This window comes from Parasteatoda tepidariorum, chromosome 6, assembly GCF_043381705.1.
Source record: "Parasteatoda tepidariorum isolate YZ-2023 chromosome 6, CAS_Ptep_4.0, whole genome shotgun sequence".
Taxonomy (NCBI): domain Eukaryota; kingdom Metazoa; phylum Arthropoda; class Arachnida; order Araneae; family Theridiidae; genus Parasteatoda; species Parasteatoda tepidariorum.
Genome location: NC_092209.1, coordinates 17,196,025 through 17,209,639, shown reverse-complemented (window position 1 = coordinate 17,209,639; position 13,615 = coordinate 17,196,025). Strand labels below are relative to the sequence as shown.

Genomic DNA, 13,615 nt, shown 5'->3' with positions numbered 1-13,615 from the left:
TCAGATTTTTTTTTTCCTTTTAAGTTTATTTATATAAATCAAAGTTTTGTTTAAATACATTGATAATACTTTATTATTAAACAAAATTATAACTAAAAAACTTAATACTCCTAACTCAAATTGTCAACATTAATTAATCACTAAATAAATAAAATCTAATTTATTTTTCTTTTAACCAATTTCAACAACATCATGAGGCAAATTAAAAATTTCAAAAGTATTCAAATGAACATAAAAAAGAATTATTATATTCGAAGATCAAGAGCGGTTTATGTACATTTTCCACAAAAATGGCAATTGGATCACCATCTGTTGCATTTTTAGGATTACTTAGTTATGACAAATCAGTAACGTTACCTGGAAATTCGGTTCTCCCCTAGAGTTATTCCATGATGAAAATGGGTCGTGTTGGAAAAAAAACTGTTTCCTGTCTAGGTGTAGAAAAAAAAAAGAACAGCATAGTGAAGAAAATGACAAGAATTCTAGTGAGGAAATATTGATTTGGAGGGATTGTGAAAAAAAAAACTGTTCTTGTTCAACCTAATTTAATAAATTTTTTTAACCATCAAGGATTGTTTTAAAATGTTTAGGGAATAAATAACTACTTGTCACATGTCAACTCTCTCAAACTTTGAAATTCGTTTTTCTCAAAATTAAGCTTGTTCATAAATGAGACACAAACCAGAGATTGATGAATATGTGTCACAACTATTAATAAATAAAGTAATTTTTTTAAAAAAAAAAAACAAATTTATTTACAATTTACATAAATACAATTATAAATTCTTTTAAGAATTTTTTCGTCTTAGTTTCTTAATATAATCTTGAAATTCAAAATACTGTTTCTTGGAGTCCTGTAATTAAAACAAAAATATATAAATTAAACCTGTTAGAAAATGCCCAAATTTGCATAGCAAAGATTTAAAAGTGTTAACTAATTAGGTTTTTTTTTTACCTTAGCATCTTCAAACAGTATTTCTTCTCCAATAGCCTCCTTCAACATGCCCATCTAACAATATTAAAATGTAATAAATTATGTTTACAATCCGACACTGAAGAAATAATGAAAGCAGAGCTTAACATTTAAATGGAATGATAAGTTGAAAACAATGTAGTCTAAGATATAAAAAAGTAAACATCAATACGAAAGTGAATGTTTTAAAAATGAAAAGGTTAAATGCAGAGTTGGCAAGGTTTAGGACAATAGAATAATCCATGGTTTGAACCGTCCTGTCCAAAACTTTAAATTCAAATTATGTCACAATTTTTTAAACAAAAATACTGNAAAGTGAATGTTTTAAAAATGAAAAGGTTAAATGCAGAGTTGGCAAGGTTTAGGACAGAATAGAATGATCCACGGTTTAAACCGTCCTGTCCAAAACTTTTTTATTCAGATTATGTCAATTTAAAAAAAATATTATGAAAAATAAAAGGTTAATTTTGAACAATAAACAAAATGAAGACAAGTTTTTGTTTTCTAATAAAAAGTTTATTATTATTTTTAATATTGCATTATTTATCCTTATACAAAAACATTATTTATCAGTATTAAAAGCATATTTAAAGGATAAGGTATTCACTTTTGTTGTTCAATGAATTGTAGAGCTTCAAAAGTTATAAATCTTTTCCTATTATATTATTTTCGTTTTATAAGTTAAAGCAAAGTGTATAAAAAGTATTAAATATTTAATAATTTATGTAATTATTATCTCTACAATGGTTACACAAATAGAATTTTCACCCTTTTACCTATGTTCAATGTTTTGGACACTTTAAAAAAACAGTTTTAGTCAGTTTATGACAGTTGAACCCACGTGTCCTGTTCAAAACCCTAACCCTGGTTAATGAAATAAAACTGAAAGTTTATAGAGTAAACCTTGAATTTTGCAGTTTCTTATCTTAATCAAAACAACTATATGTCAATTAAAAAGATCTATTTACATAGCTGCAACTCATCTACATTTATGTACCATTTTCTGCATCAAGACTCAATCTTCTGCATTTTGAAAATGTGCTTTAAAATTTTACAGCTTATTAGAATTACTTTATTTATGTATACATGTTCATGAGTAAGGATAGTCTCTCCTGTCTGGCTCAGACAATGATATCTTGGATTTTTGCTGCGTTTCAGCCTGATTAATGTTGTAGGTCATTAATTCATTAAAAGTATAAGATGTTAAGCATAAATAATTATAATAATAAAAAAGAGCAGAGTTTTTTTCTAGCTCAGAGTTATTTGAACGGATTGTGTTACTTCTACATTTTTTTACATTTCTTCTACATTTTTCCTACCTACATTTTTTTAAAAAGAGAGGTAGAGGGTAAATCTTTTTGTTGATGCTTAAATTCAGATTCATAATGTATAGCAGAAATCCAATAAAATTTCTGGATTTAAACATATTGTAGAAAAATTCAACTTGACTAAGAACTTAAAATGTGATTAGTTAGCAACACTTACTAGACTTAGCTGAAACAAGACTTATTAGACTTAGATGAAACAACACTTACTAGCCTACCAAAAAAAATATTCAAATCATGGACTACCAAAACATGTAAACACTTATTTAATAAGCAAAAAGGCTTAAATTGTACAGTTGAAAAAAAAAGCATATTAGGACATTCTAAATATTCAAACGATTTGGACAATTCTTCAGTAGATATCCCAGATTTACAGAGATTAAACAATTGTGTTTTTTAAATTTTTTTTTATTCCTAACTTTATTTTTAAAGTGTGTCTTGACCATTACAAGAAATAAAAAATTAGAAAACCTAAAATAATTTTGAAACAATTGACTAAATTAAACTTACCTGATTGGTTAAATTTTCTTGAATTAAACTCTGAATTTTCAGTAGTTTTTTATTTAAGGTTTCTAAAGCATCAGCATCCTATAATGATATTGCAATTACTACTTTACATGAAAAGATAATTTTTAAAAGCAAAAAATATTGTTTTAGCCTTACCTGAAATTCCATTGAATCTAACATCAAATCTCTTCGCATCATTTGTAGTTTCTGCAATTCCTTTAAATAATTACTTTTAATTTCTAAAGCATCTTCCCTGGAATTATATAAATATATTTTTAAAATAAAATATGAATAAAGTGGCTAAAATGTTTGTATTTTCAGTACATACCTCTGTTTTAAAAAGTCGATTTCTTGATCTATTATTTTTTTCTTTTCTAAAGTCTAGGGAAAAAAATTAATACATTATATTCAAAAAGCAAATCATAATATACATAATTGTACATAATATACATAATATGCATAAATATACATAATATGCATAAATATACATAATATACATAATTTCATTAGAGCAGAGTTTCTTAAATTTTTTTGTGTGTGAACTTAATAAGCATTGCTCAAATCCGACAAACCCGTGAGTATAGCTATCAGTTTTTTCACTTGGACTTGTAATATACTATTGCAGCTTTAGATCTTTAACTTTAAGATATAGAACAATGTGAAAATTTTTAAATAAGTATCAAACTTAAAATGTAATTCAAATGCGTCAAAACGTTTTTGTTTTAAAATATTCGGTAATTTAAAAACTATTATAATAATCTAAAATAAATATCAAAATTACTAACATTTTTGGCGACTTATGCTGCCGGTTCACGAACCTTGATTAGGATCTAGACCCACAATTTAAGAACTAAATTCGATAATTGCACAAGAGAGTGAATTTACATTCTTTTCTGGATATCAAACTTTTCTTCAGAAAAAATAGTTTTAACACTTCTATGATTTTTTTTTCATATTGAACATTTTTTAAAAACCTTTTTCGATTATTAGATATTTGTTATGTTTAGTTTCGCTATCTATCATGCTAGAATAATAAAAACTAATTTGATTTCAATAATTACCTCTAGATCAATTTTCATACGACACATTTGAAAGAAAGATGGATATAAATCTTTTGGGATCGGCGAAAACGTTCCACAAACTGCTTCCGGATTAACAGTTTTAGGTGATTTATTCTGTAGCTCATAAGCCTTCTTTAAGAGCATTGCAGCTGATATGCCATGTTTTCGATAACAATTCTGTGGGAAAAAAAACATTTTTCAACTTAACACCCAGAACATTTGGTTAAATAATATGCAAACTTTGTGGTGATTTTCAGGGTATCATTAAATTTCATGTGATAGGGCATTATTTTTTTCTTCCAAAAATTTTTTGCTTTAGTTCAATAAGCACTTAAAATAGTCCAGTAATTCCTTCTACTTTTTTTCTTGTTGCCTCATCACATGAACAAAATTTTGTCCTGCGATTACGACATGATTTTATTTCATAACAGTCGTTGAACAGTCGACCCAATTTTGGGTTACCAATGTTTGACTCTGTAACCTTGTAATCTTTAACCTAATCCAAAAGACAAGTGAGCTCCTGGATCAAGTGCTTGGAGAAATTTGAATTTGTAGAGGAATTTCTGCTGGAACTAAAACGCATAAGTATTATATGGAGAGAAAAACCACAAAAATCTCTTCAATAGCCTGAGGGCAAGGGGACTCTAACCCAAGATCCATCTATCACTGAGGATATTTTACGCCAGCAGCGTGGTCGGTGCGAGCCGGCGCAGAATTCGTATTGACCAGCCGTTGCTGGTATTCAAACCCAGTTCACCTCATTGGAAGGCGAATGCTGTATCCCCTGAGCCACCCTGGCTCTTACGACATGACTGTTACTAATGGCGGACATTTGCTAAAATATCTTAAGGTGATAATCCACTGTTTCACTTTGATTTACATGTTTAATACTTCCAGTGCCACACATGAAGATATTTTTAAACAAAAAACCGGATCTTTAGGAGGAAAAATGTATGGCCTGCCCCGTGAATTTTCTGCAAGAGTTGTTTCCTAGCCTTAATTATTTTACTGTTATCATTTTTTAAGATTTGCGAGTCTAATTTAGGACATTATTCAAATTCATAATTATAGAAATGCTAATAATTTTGTTAAAGAAATCAATTTGAAAGCCAAATTCCAACTTACTTTAAATTCTTCTAAACGCTTGCATTGGAAAAGTGCAGATCGTATTGTAATACTAAAAGCTGCAACAGCATACAGATAAAAACATGGAGGATTAGTAAATAGATTATCCCATAACTTAAACCACTCATTTTTGTTAAAAACTTCTGAAAAGGATGTTTTAAGAAGAGACCACGCATAAACCTGTAAAATAAACATTGCATTTGAAAAAGTTAGAAATGAAACAAATTAAACATAGTACAAAGTTAATTTACAAACTGAGAGTTCCATAAAGATCAATATTAACGTATATTTCTTAGAATCCTTGTATAAAAACCCTTGTATTTTCCAGAGTCTTTGTTAAAAATATATTTTAGTAGAGGTTAAGATTAATTACTGCATAGATCAAAATTTCAAGTTCGTTGTATACTGTGCCTTAACAGTAAAGGATGTGCATTTTAAGCCTGCAATAATAATGAGTAACATTATCAAAGTTTTATTTGAGAGTTTTGGATACTAAATTCAAAATGGGACTTATTTCTTGATTTTTAAAACCCAGTAAGTTTATCTATTAGAAGGGTCATTTTATTAGTTTAAAGCTATAAATAAATATTACAGAAAGAAAAAACACTTTTTTATTATTTTAATATATAAAATATTTTTTTCAGACCAATTTGGATAAATTGGGTAGCAGTATACTTCCAAAAAAGTTTTTTAATTAATCTAATAAATAAATTATATTTTTCATAATAATTGTTATTTATTTTGGAACTAAAGAATTAATTTTTTAGTCAAATAAAAATTTCAGCAATTTTAGTGTAGCTTAAGAAAAAAAGAGAAAACTAGTTTTGTTACATTTTCCCATTCAATATTGTAATTAAATGCAATATAAGATTATTAATTTAAAAAACAAAAAAAAAAATTTTTTTTCACACATATAACAATTTTAGTATTAAAACAATTATTTAGTTCAAAAAATTGTTAATTACCTTACTTAAGATGTAATAAAGTCTTTATTGTTAAATGAAGTAAAGGAATCTGAATTTATTTTGGNAAATTCGGGAGACTCCCGCAAAATGCGGGAGAGTTGGCACGTCTGCTTTTAGATAATAATGGCTGCATAATAATTATCTTTTTTCAAATTTTTTATGATTACTTAATATGCAATTAAATATCTTTTTGAGCAAACATATGCAAAAATCCTAATTTTTAAATGATAATTTTCTTCTTATGATGTTAAGATTTTTCCAGTGTTATTCAAATGTATTTTTTCTAACTATTGAAACTAATACAAAGGTTCCAATTTGGTAGACCAATTTTGTTAATAAAAGATAGATAATTTTTAAAAAATGAAAAAAAAAATCATAATTCTACTCAATTTCAGAAAAAAAATTTGCTGATTTTTCCAGGTATATCAGGAAATTTTCAATGAAAGTCCATACTGTATTTATCCATACCATGACATTTTTCATCAGAAAACTTTGTTTTTTTAATTTTTTTACTTGTAATTTCAAATATTAGATTTTGTGAGCAAAAACATATAATAGAATGAGAATAGAAGCATGGAAAAGTTTGACTAACAAATGAAATTTTATAAAACAATTGTAATAGATGTTAAAATTAGTTCATTCAAATCTCAATAACTAATTACTGTTACTCACAAAGGAATTTTCCAGTTTTTTGTAAAAAATTGGAACTTTCCTTGACTATTCCCTGATTTTTGGAGTTAAAATAAAATTCCCTGACAATTCCAGGTTTTCCTGTTCTCCCTGTACTATGGATATAGTTTTTAAATAACACAAATGAAATAAGAATTGATAAATATAAGCAGCATACAAAATAAGTTTATCAATAAAAAATCCCAAAATACATAGATATTAACCTCAGAAGATATGTCATTTTTCCAAAAATGTATAAGTAGTTGTGGATCATGAAAAGAAATTATATTTTCAACAGCAGATAATATATTAAAAGGGGGAAATGGACAGAAAAGAAACCAGTTCTGGCACCAGTTACCTGAAACAGAAGGGTAAAGAAAATTTTCATCATTGAACATTAAAACTTTACATATTTGGAAATAATATAAAGTTTTTTTCAAATTGGTAGGCGATATTGAAAATTTAAATGTTATTAATAATCTAAGAATAATGAATTTTTTACACAAAAATTATCAGTAATTTTTTTATATTTTTGTTAAATCTAAACAAATGTTTATGCATTTAAAAATAAATAAATAAATATTCAAATTTAGTAAAATTTGGTATTTATTAATTCCATGAGTCACCAATATGCTTCCTTTATTCTTAATTATGCAAATAGTTGTTTTGGTAAAGAAAAAAACTTCTTAACCAGGTTATATCAAACACAAAATAAAAATCTATTAGTTTTTCCTGGTTCTTAAATTGAAACGATCTTAAATAGGTACCATCTTGTTTCCTTGATTTATACAAATGCATTTAAAAAAGTAAAATATTTAATCAAATGTTTAGATCTAGATTGAGAACCTCAATCATACACCGCACAATGACCTGTATACAAATATTAAAGGAAAAATAACTGCATATTGAAATAAAATATAGTGAATATTTTTAAATGTTTTAGTATAACAAAAATTACCATATACACATGGCAATATTTTTACTTTCATTACTTGTAATGAAAGTAAAAGTCAAAAGTATGAACTTTTATTTGTAGCACTTTCTCACCTTTTAAATTAAGTACTTTTACTTGTTTTTTCATTAATTTTTTGGGAAAAAATACAAGTGTTTGTAACAAGAATGTCAAAAGAAATCGTTATTATCGTTAAATTTTCCTAAACATTTTACTTGAAACAACATTTTTTTAAATTATTTTTTCTAACAAACAAATATAAAAGATTTCTAAAAAACTTTTTTTCAATTATTTTTTCTCCTTTTCTGAATTTTACAATATAAACATTTAGCTCATTATATGAATAATTTTAAAATAAAACTTCTGTGCTCTATCTTGTACTAGCAAAAAATTAACAACAAATCAAAAAATCGTCATTATTTAAAATTCAAATTTTTTTTTTTTTAACTTTCATAAAAGCGAAATATAGTTTTTACTTGAATGAATTTCAAGGGGTTACCTATATATAAAAATTTTTTTTAAATTTTTTAACTTATTTCTTTAAACAAAAACTATAATGTATCGAATTTGTTCAAAAAATTAACTTATTACTACAAATTCCGAAATTCAAAGCAATATTTCTAAAACTTTCTTAGTTTTAAAATTAACATAATTTAAAACTCCTTTTTATCTGCAAACATTGAATTTTGGTCTCTGGATATTTTAAATGTTCACTATTGCAATAAGTTTTGAAACATTTTCTCGCATTTAAAATTAAGAAAAAATATTTTTTTCCCCATCTATTTTTACAAAGAAAATTAAGGTTACTTTAAATTGTTAATTTCCACAAAATGTACTTTAAAATAATACCCCCCCCCCATTTAGTACGTACTTTTACTCGATACTTTTTAAAATTAGAGCTCACATGTATGCATATAGAGTAGAAAAATATTTGCTCTGTACAGAAATTCCAGTTTCATTTTATCATTATTAAAATTCTTACAAGTTTCTTATTTTTGCTTATTTTCTTATTTTGCAATTAAAAAATGTGTAAACCACAGTAGTTAGTACCATTTTATTTGATTCTTAAGAATTGGGTTTAATCTAAACTTTTAGGAATGCAATACAAAGGATAAATGAACAATACAATGCAATTTAAATAATAAATGAACAAAGCTGTGCAATATAAAGGATGAAACATTATGAACTTACTAATCAATGTGATCAAAATTTCAAAGCATAAAACTGCATTCTTATGAAGGACTTTTATGAAAGGGAAAACTAAACACTGTATGTAGTCCATCTCTTGTATTACTGGAAGCCAACATGCAAGCATAGACATCAATCTGAAAATGTTAAAAATATATAAATATAACAAATCAAATCTCTCTGTTGATTAAAATACAGTAAGTAATTTTAACATGACTTTAGTAATGGAGGCAAAAAATTATAAAACAAACATTGAAGTATTTTGTTTTGTTGTTATTCTTGTTTTAAACATATTATTTTTTAAAATAGTAAGATTTTTTTTAGCATTAAACTTTTTTATGTAAAAAAAGAAAAGTAATTAAATGGTTATTTAAAAAAAAACAATTTACCTTAAAAAAGTCTTTTGAACACCTGGGTTCATAAATGAATAATCTTTCACAAAAGATTTAACCTGGAATGAATCTTGATGAAGTATTTTGAAGGCTTCTTCATTGCGAGGGAGTTTTAGTAATTGTGACCAAATGAAAAATCTAAAAACAAAAGGGAAACAATAAATAAAATAAAGCTAAATTTTCAATGACAATGTTATTTAAAGTATATGAATTAATAAACTGCTTAAAAATTTAATTAGTTTATATTCAAATTAAAATAAAACTTTAATTTTCTTCTTATAAAACAAATAATGTAATCCACTTTTATAAATTAGCATTTCAGTAAAATGGCACACCACTTCTATGACTGGTGTGATGATACAGGGTGAAATTGCATATGACACACAATCACCCCATGTCACCCACGGTGCCATGTCAGCCTAGAGGTATATTTCTAACATTTTTCAGACACATGTGTTGCCTCTGAGTCACACACGTTGTTTCTTTCAGGGTTCTCAGGAGCCATTTTTTGACAAAACAATGCTCAGACTAACCTCATTAAATTTATATAAAAAGCAAATCGACTTGTTCTTAACACTACTAGGTTTAAGGGACTCGTCATTTTGAATTTTATAAGGAAAATTACAAAACCCGTTTGCATTTTTATTTCATCTCTTTTAACGACTTTTATCCATTGATCGAGGTAAATATATAGTGAAGTCTGCTTTCTTCAAAAGTGCTGAAATATTGAAATTCTCTTCGTGGTATACCTATCTCTAGGTATATGCGTCAATTTGACGCGATTGTAGTTTAGGCAAAATTTTGAGTAAACATGCAAACATCACACGAATAATAAATAGGAATGTACCGACAATACTTCGATCCGTTAATCGATATCGTTATCTCAAATGAAACAAGCGATAAACAACTGTTGCCAATAAGCAATCATAGTAAGAACAAATGCAGAATGTCAATGATGTCAGAGTGATGCCAATTGATCAGAGAGATGTGTATAGTGAAATTATTGAATAATAAAAACTTTCCATAAATATATATCTCATATTTTGATTTTTTCTTATTGTATATAATTACATTGCTTTCTAAGTGCTGTTATATGAATTCGTTCATGCGTCAAATTGACGCGTGTTCGTAGGGATAGGTGTACAATAAACGTCCGTAAACCTAGTGTTAAAGGAATACATATTAACGTGATAAGGCTAGTTGCATAAAAAAATTTATTACATTTAACTATAACATTTTAACAACACAATTGTTACAACAAGTACTATAACTAACCTATGTTTCTCTGGATATTCTCCAAAATTTTTTAGAATAGTTCTCAGACCTTTCTCATCGACATCAATAACCTTTAATATCAAAAATATTAATCGTGTTTGTTTTCACAGGTGGATAAGTATATCATAAATATTAGAAACTTTAGAGTAATCACTTTTTTTGTCTTGACTTCCTTCATCTGTACAGATCTAACAGCTTTATGCACTGGAGATGATTTAACTTTAGGAATGTCTTTTACCTGCTAAATAAACAAGATAATACAAAAAATATTATTCCTCTACAGGGATCTGTCCAGGGCAAATTTACTGCCGTTAAGCAGTAGCTTCACAAATTTAATTTTAGGAAAAACGGTAGTTTCACAAATTCAATTTAAAGAAAAACGGTAGTTTCACAAAAGACTTTTAACATATTTTTGAAAAATATATAAATATTTTCTTATTTTACCATATATTTGTGTTGATCTTTTAATAAAATTTTTAAATTTCACAAATTATGTCTAAATTTTCACAAAATAGGTACCTCTAAAAAAGACCTAGACCAGGGGTGGCGAACCTTTATACACCAACGTGCCATTTTTTCTAGAGAATTGTTTGATGAGATCATAGACGTGCCGTCAAATAATTTTGACTTCGTGATTATTGGGAAAATTATAATACTAAATACTATCAACTCAAAACTCTTTATTTACATTGAAAAAAAAAATTTTTTTTGCAATGTCTCAGTTATATGCGTAATTCAACTTAAAGTAACACCAGTGTGACTTCTGTTGTTGCAGATTAGATGACAAATAACTTATATTAGGTTGTACGACATAAGTTTAAGCAGGACTGTTAATTTTTTTGCTAGTTATTTATTGGTAGCTTGTTTTTTATGGTTATTAATTGTTTTTTTAGCATTAATTGTTAATTTTTTTATTAATTATTGTTTATTATTTTGTGTATTTTTTGTGAATTTTAATTTAATTGTTACATATGCTTCATAGTGTAATACCATTTGTGTAAAAACAAATGTGATCGGTGGCGTGCCCGAAATATTGTGTCGGGTGCCATAAATGGCACGCGTGCCATTGGTTCGCCATCCCTGACCTAGACAGACCCCTGCTCTATGACACATTTGAATTAAAAGCAAGATTTAAAAATATTATTTTTATTCACAAATCTGAGAAGGGCCTAGTGATATTTAATAGCCTGCTTAGGAATGAAGCGGAATCTTAAGGCAGAGGGTGCGCTTCTTGTTTTTTCCAGTGATCAACTCATTCACATTTCATCAATGGACAAGAACAAGACTTCAGCCACACACACACACGTCCCTGCCCGTTTCACAGGGACGACCCAATCATACTTCATTCATTAATCCACAAATTATAATTTTGATCTGAACCAGAGAACGACCCATCTCCAGTACCCCCAGCAGTATTAATTTGTTATGGGAACTTGGAGGACTTCGTGATCCCAACAGATTTAACTTAACACGCACCAGTCACCATTTAATACAGGGGGGTGCTTCAGCCAGTGGGATTCGAACTCACATTCTCAGGAACACGAGCCCAACGTCCTTCTAACCAGGCTATCCCAGCCCATGCTATTTATTAGTATTGTGATAAATTAAAACATAGTAATCGAATTTATCCAAATGGCTGCACTACCGAACACAAATACATCACCCAAAAGCTGGAAAGGACCTTAGCTGCAGCGGTTGTTGAAGAAGACAATAAATTTTACACAATTTTGTAGTCTTTGATAAGACTACATAATTGTGTAAAAAGTAGTCATAAGAAGTAAACAGTAGGCATTAAAAAAAAAGAAATTGCTTACATTTTTGATAAGAATATAATCTTCCACATCATATAAGTCTAAACTTCCTTGCAAAGACACAGTGAGAATTTGAAGAAAATTATATGCGGTAGAAAGAGACATTATTTTACCATTAGCTGAAACAATTTTGTGTAATAATTCAACGTTTTTAACATCATACAATAGCACTTCACCTTCTGAACTCAAAATGGCGAGTATCTAAAACAAAATAAAAATAGTTGTAAAAAAAACGGCTAAGTAGATAAAGACATTAAATACTACAGTAAAAATATTAATATGAAAATAAAATATGAAAAATAAATTTTAAAAATATAATTTATATAATTTTATAAAATTTGATGATCCTACAAATTAAACTAGCTTTAAAAAAATACTGTGGGACTAATCATTAATATAGAAAGGTTTACTGAATGATTAGAAAGCAGTATATAGCTTAGCATTTAAAACTATTATGGAACCACATTTGGTTCAAATTTCACTGGTGCAGGTGTGCTTTACTTTAAAAGTTGTTTTATTTTAAATAACTTATCGAATTGAATATGAGATTTTGTTTCTTAACCAAAACTTTTAACATTAACAAATCATATATTTAGCTATTTATATCACTATCATGCAAATATAAAAACCTGCAAACATTTTTAATTATAATACAACTTATCAATTAAAATAAAACTCACACTTTATAAGATTAAAGTTACTTAAACAGAGACTGAAAAATAAAATTCACTTACATATATGTCAGCTGAATGAATAGATGATGGAAGAAAACATGTTTGTTTGACCGAAGATACATTATCAGGCAGTAGAATAGTGCTCAGCTGTTTGCCTTCTTCAATATCCCACACAAGAAACCAATTGGATCTCCCAGCACAAGCAAGCAGTTTCTCATCTCTGTAAAGCAAACTTAACTGTAACAGTCCACCAAAGCGCTAAAATTTGACTCAGAACATAATATTAATTGTCAATGGTCCCCGTCACAAACTATCCATGTATAGGGATAGGAATTTTGTTTTTTAAACTTAGATTTTATGTTTTAGTCAGCACTTTCGTCACAAACAGTATATTTCATCCTAATTGTGACATTACATATTTTTTTGTGGCAGTTAGGTTACCTGACTGCGAAGCCAATGGTTGTGAGTTTGAATCCTGCTCAGGGCATGGACTCTGTGTGTTGTACTCTGTTGCATTATGTGTGAATGTGGCGCCCCCCATGAAAAAGTATCTGTTGTAGTGTCATGCGGATTATTTTGCTCGGTTCTATGACTTAGGTTGACTGATACCCACCGTGTAATGTTAAGTTAGCAACACTTCCGAGGTGAAGAACAAGTTCGGTGCCTGCCGTCAGAACAAAAAACATGCTGTATTGCAA

At 27.8% G+C, this 13,615-nt stretch overlaps 1 protein-coding gene and 1 long non-coding RNA gene across 10 annotated transcripts in view; both read right to left on the bottom strand.

Moving 5' to 3' along the window:
* Window positions 1-727: 727 nt before the first annotated feature.
* The window catches only part of LOC107453995 (TBC1 domain family member 31), a 30,337-nt gene continuing 17,449 nt past the window's right edge, over window positions 728-13,615 (bottom strand). For 5 of the 9 annotated variants that reach the window (XM_071182041.1, XM_043040804.2, XM_071182040.1 and 2 more), the window contains 14 exons: window positions 12,978-13,137; window positions 12,247-12,444; window positions 10,587-10,673; window positions 10,433-10,503; window positions 9,155-9,295; window positions 8,769-8,902; window positions 6,850-6,983; window positions 4,992-5,171; window positions 3,867-4,043; window positions 3,134-3,186; window positions 2,962-3,058; window positions 2,809-2,886; window positions 956-1,009; window positions 728-854 (listed from right to left, as the gene is read on the bottom strand). In XM_071182041.1, the coding sequence (XP_071038142.1) occupies window positions 789-854; window positions 956-1,009; window positions 2,809-2,886; window positions 2,962-3,058; window positions 3,134-3,186; window positions 3,867-4,043; window positions 4,992-5,171; window positions 6,850-6,983; window positions 8,769-8,902; window positions 9,155-9,295; window positions 10,433-10,503; window positions 10,587-10,673; window positions 12,247-12,444; window positions 12,978-13,137 (1,630 nt within the window). In that variant the 3' untranslated portion in view covers window positions 728-788. The remainder of the gene's footprint in view (window positions 855-955; window positions 1,010-2,808; window positions 2,887-2,961; window positions 3,059-3,133; window positions 3,187-3,866; window positions 4,044-4,991; window positions 5,172-6,849; window positions 6,984-8,768; window positions 8,903-9,154; window positions 9,296-10,432; window positions 10,504-10,586; window positions 10,674-12,246; window positions 12,445-12,977; window positions 13,138-13,615) is intronic. The other 4 variants (XM_071182044.1, XM_071182046.1, XM_071182042.1 and 1 more) reach the window with 3 other exon arrangements.
* On the bottom strand, window positions 10,887-11,649 carry LOC139425884 (uncharacterized). The gene is made up of 2 exons (XR_011636954.1): window positions 11,518-11,649; window positions 10,887-10,964 (listed from the first exon to the last, which is right to left on the bottom strand). It is a non-coding gene; the product is annotated as an uncharacterized lncRNA (long non-coding RNA).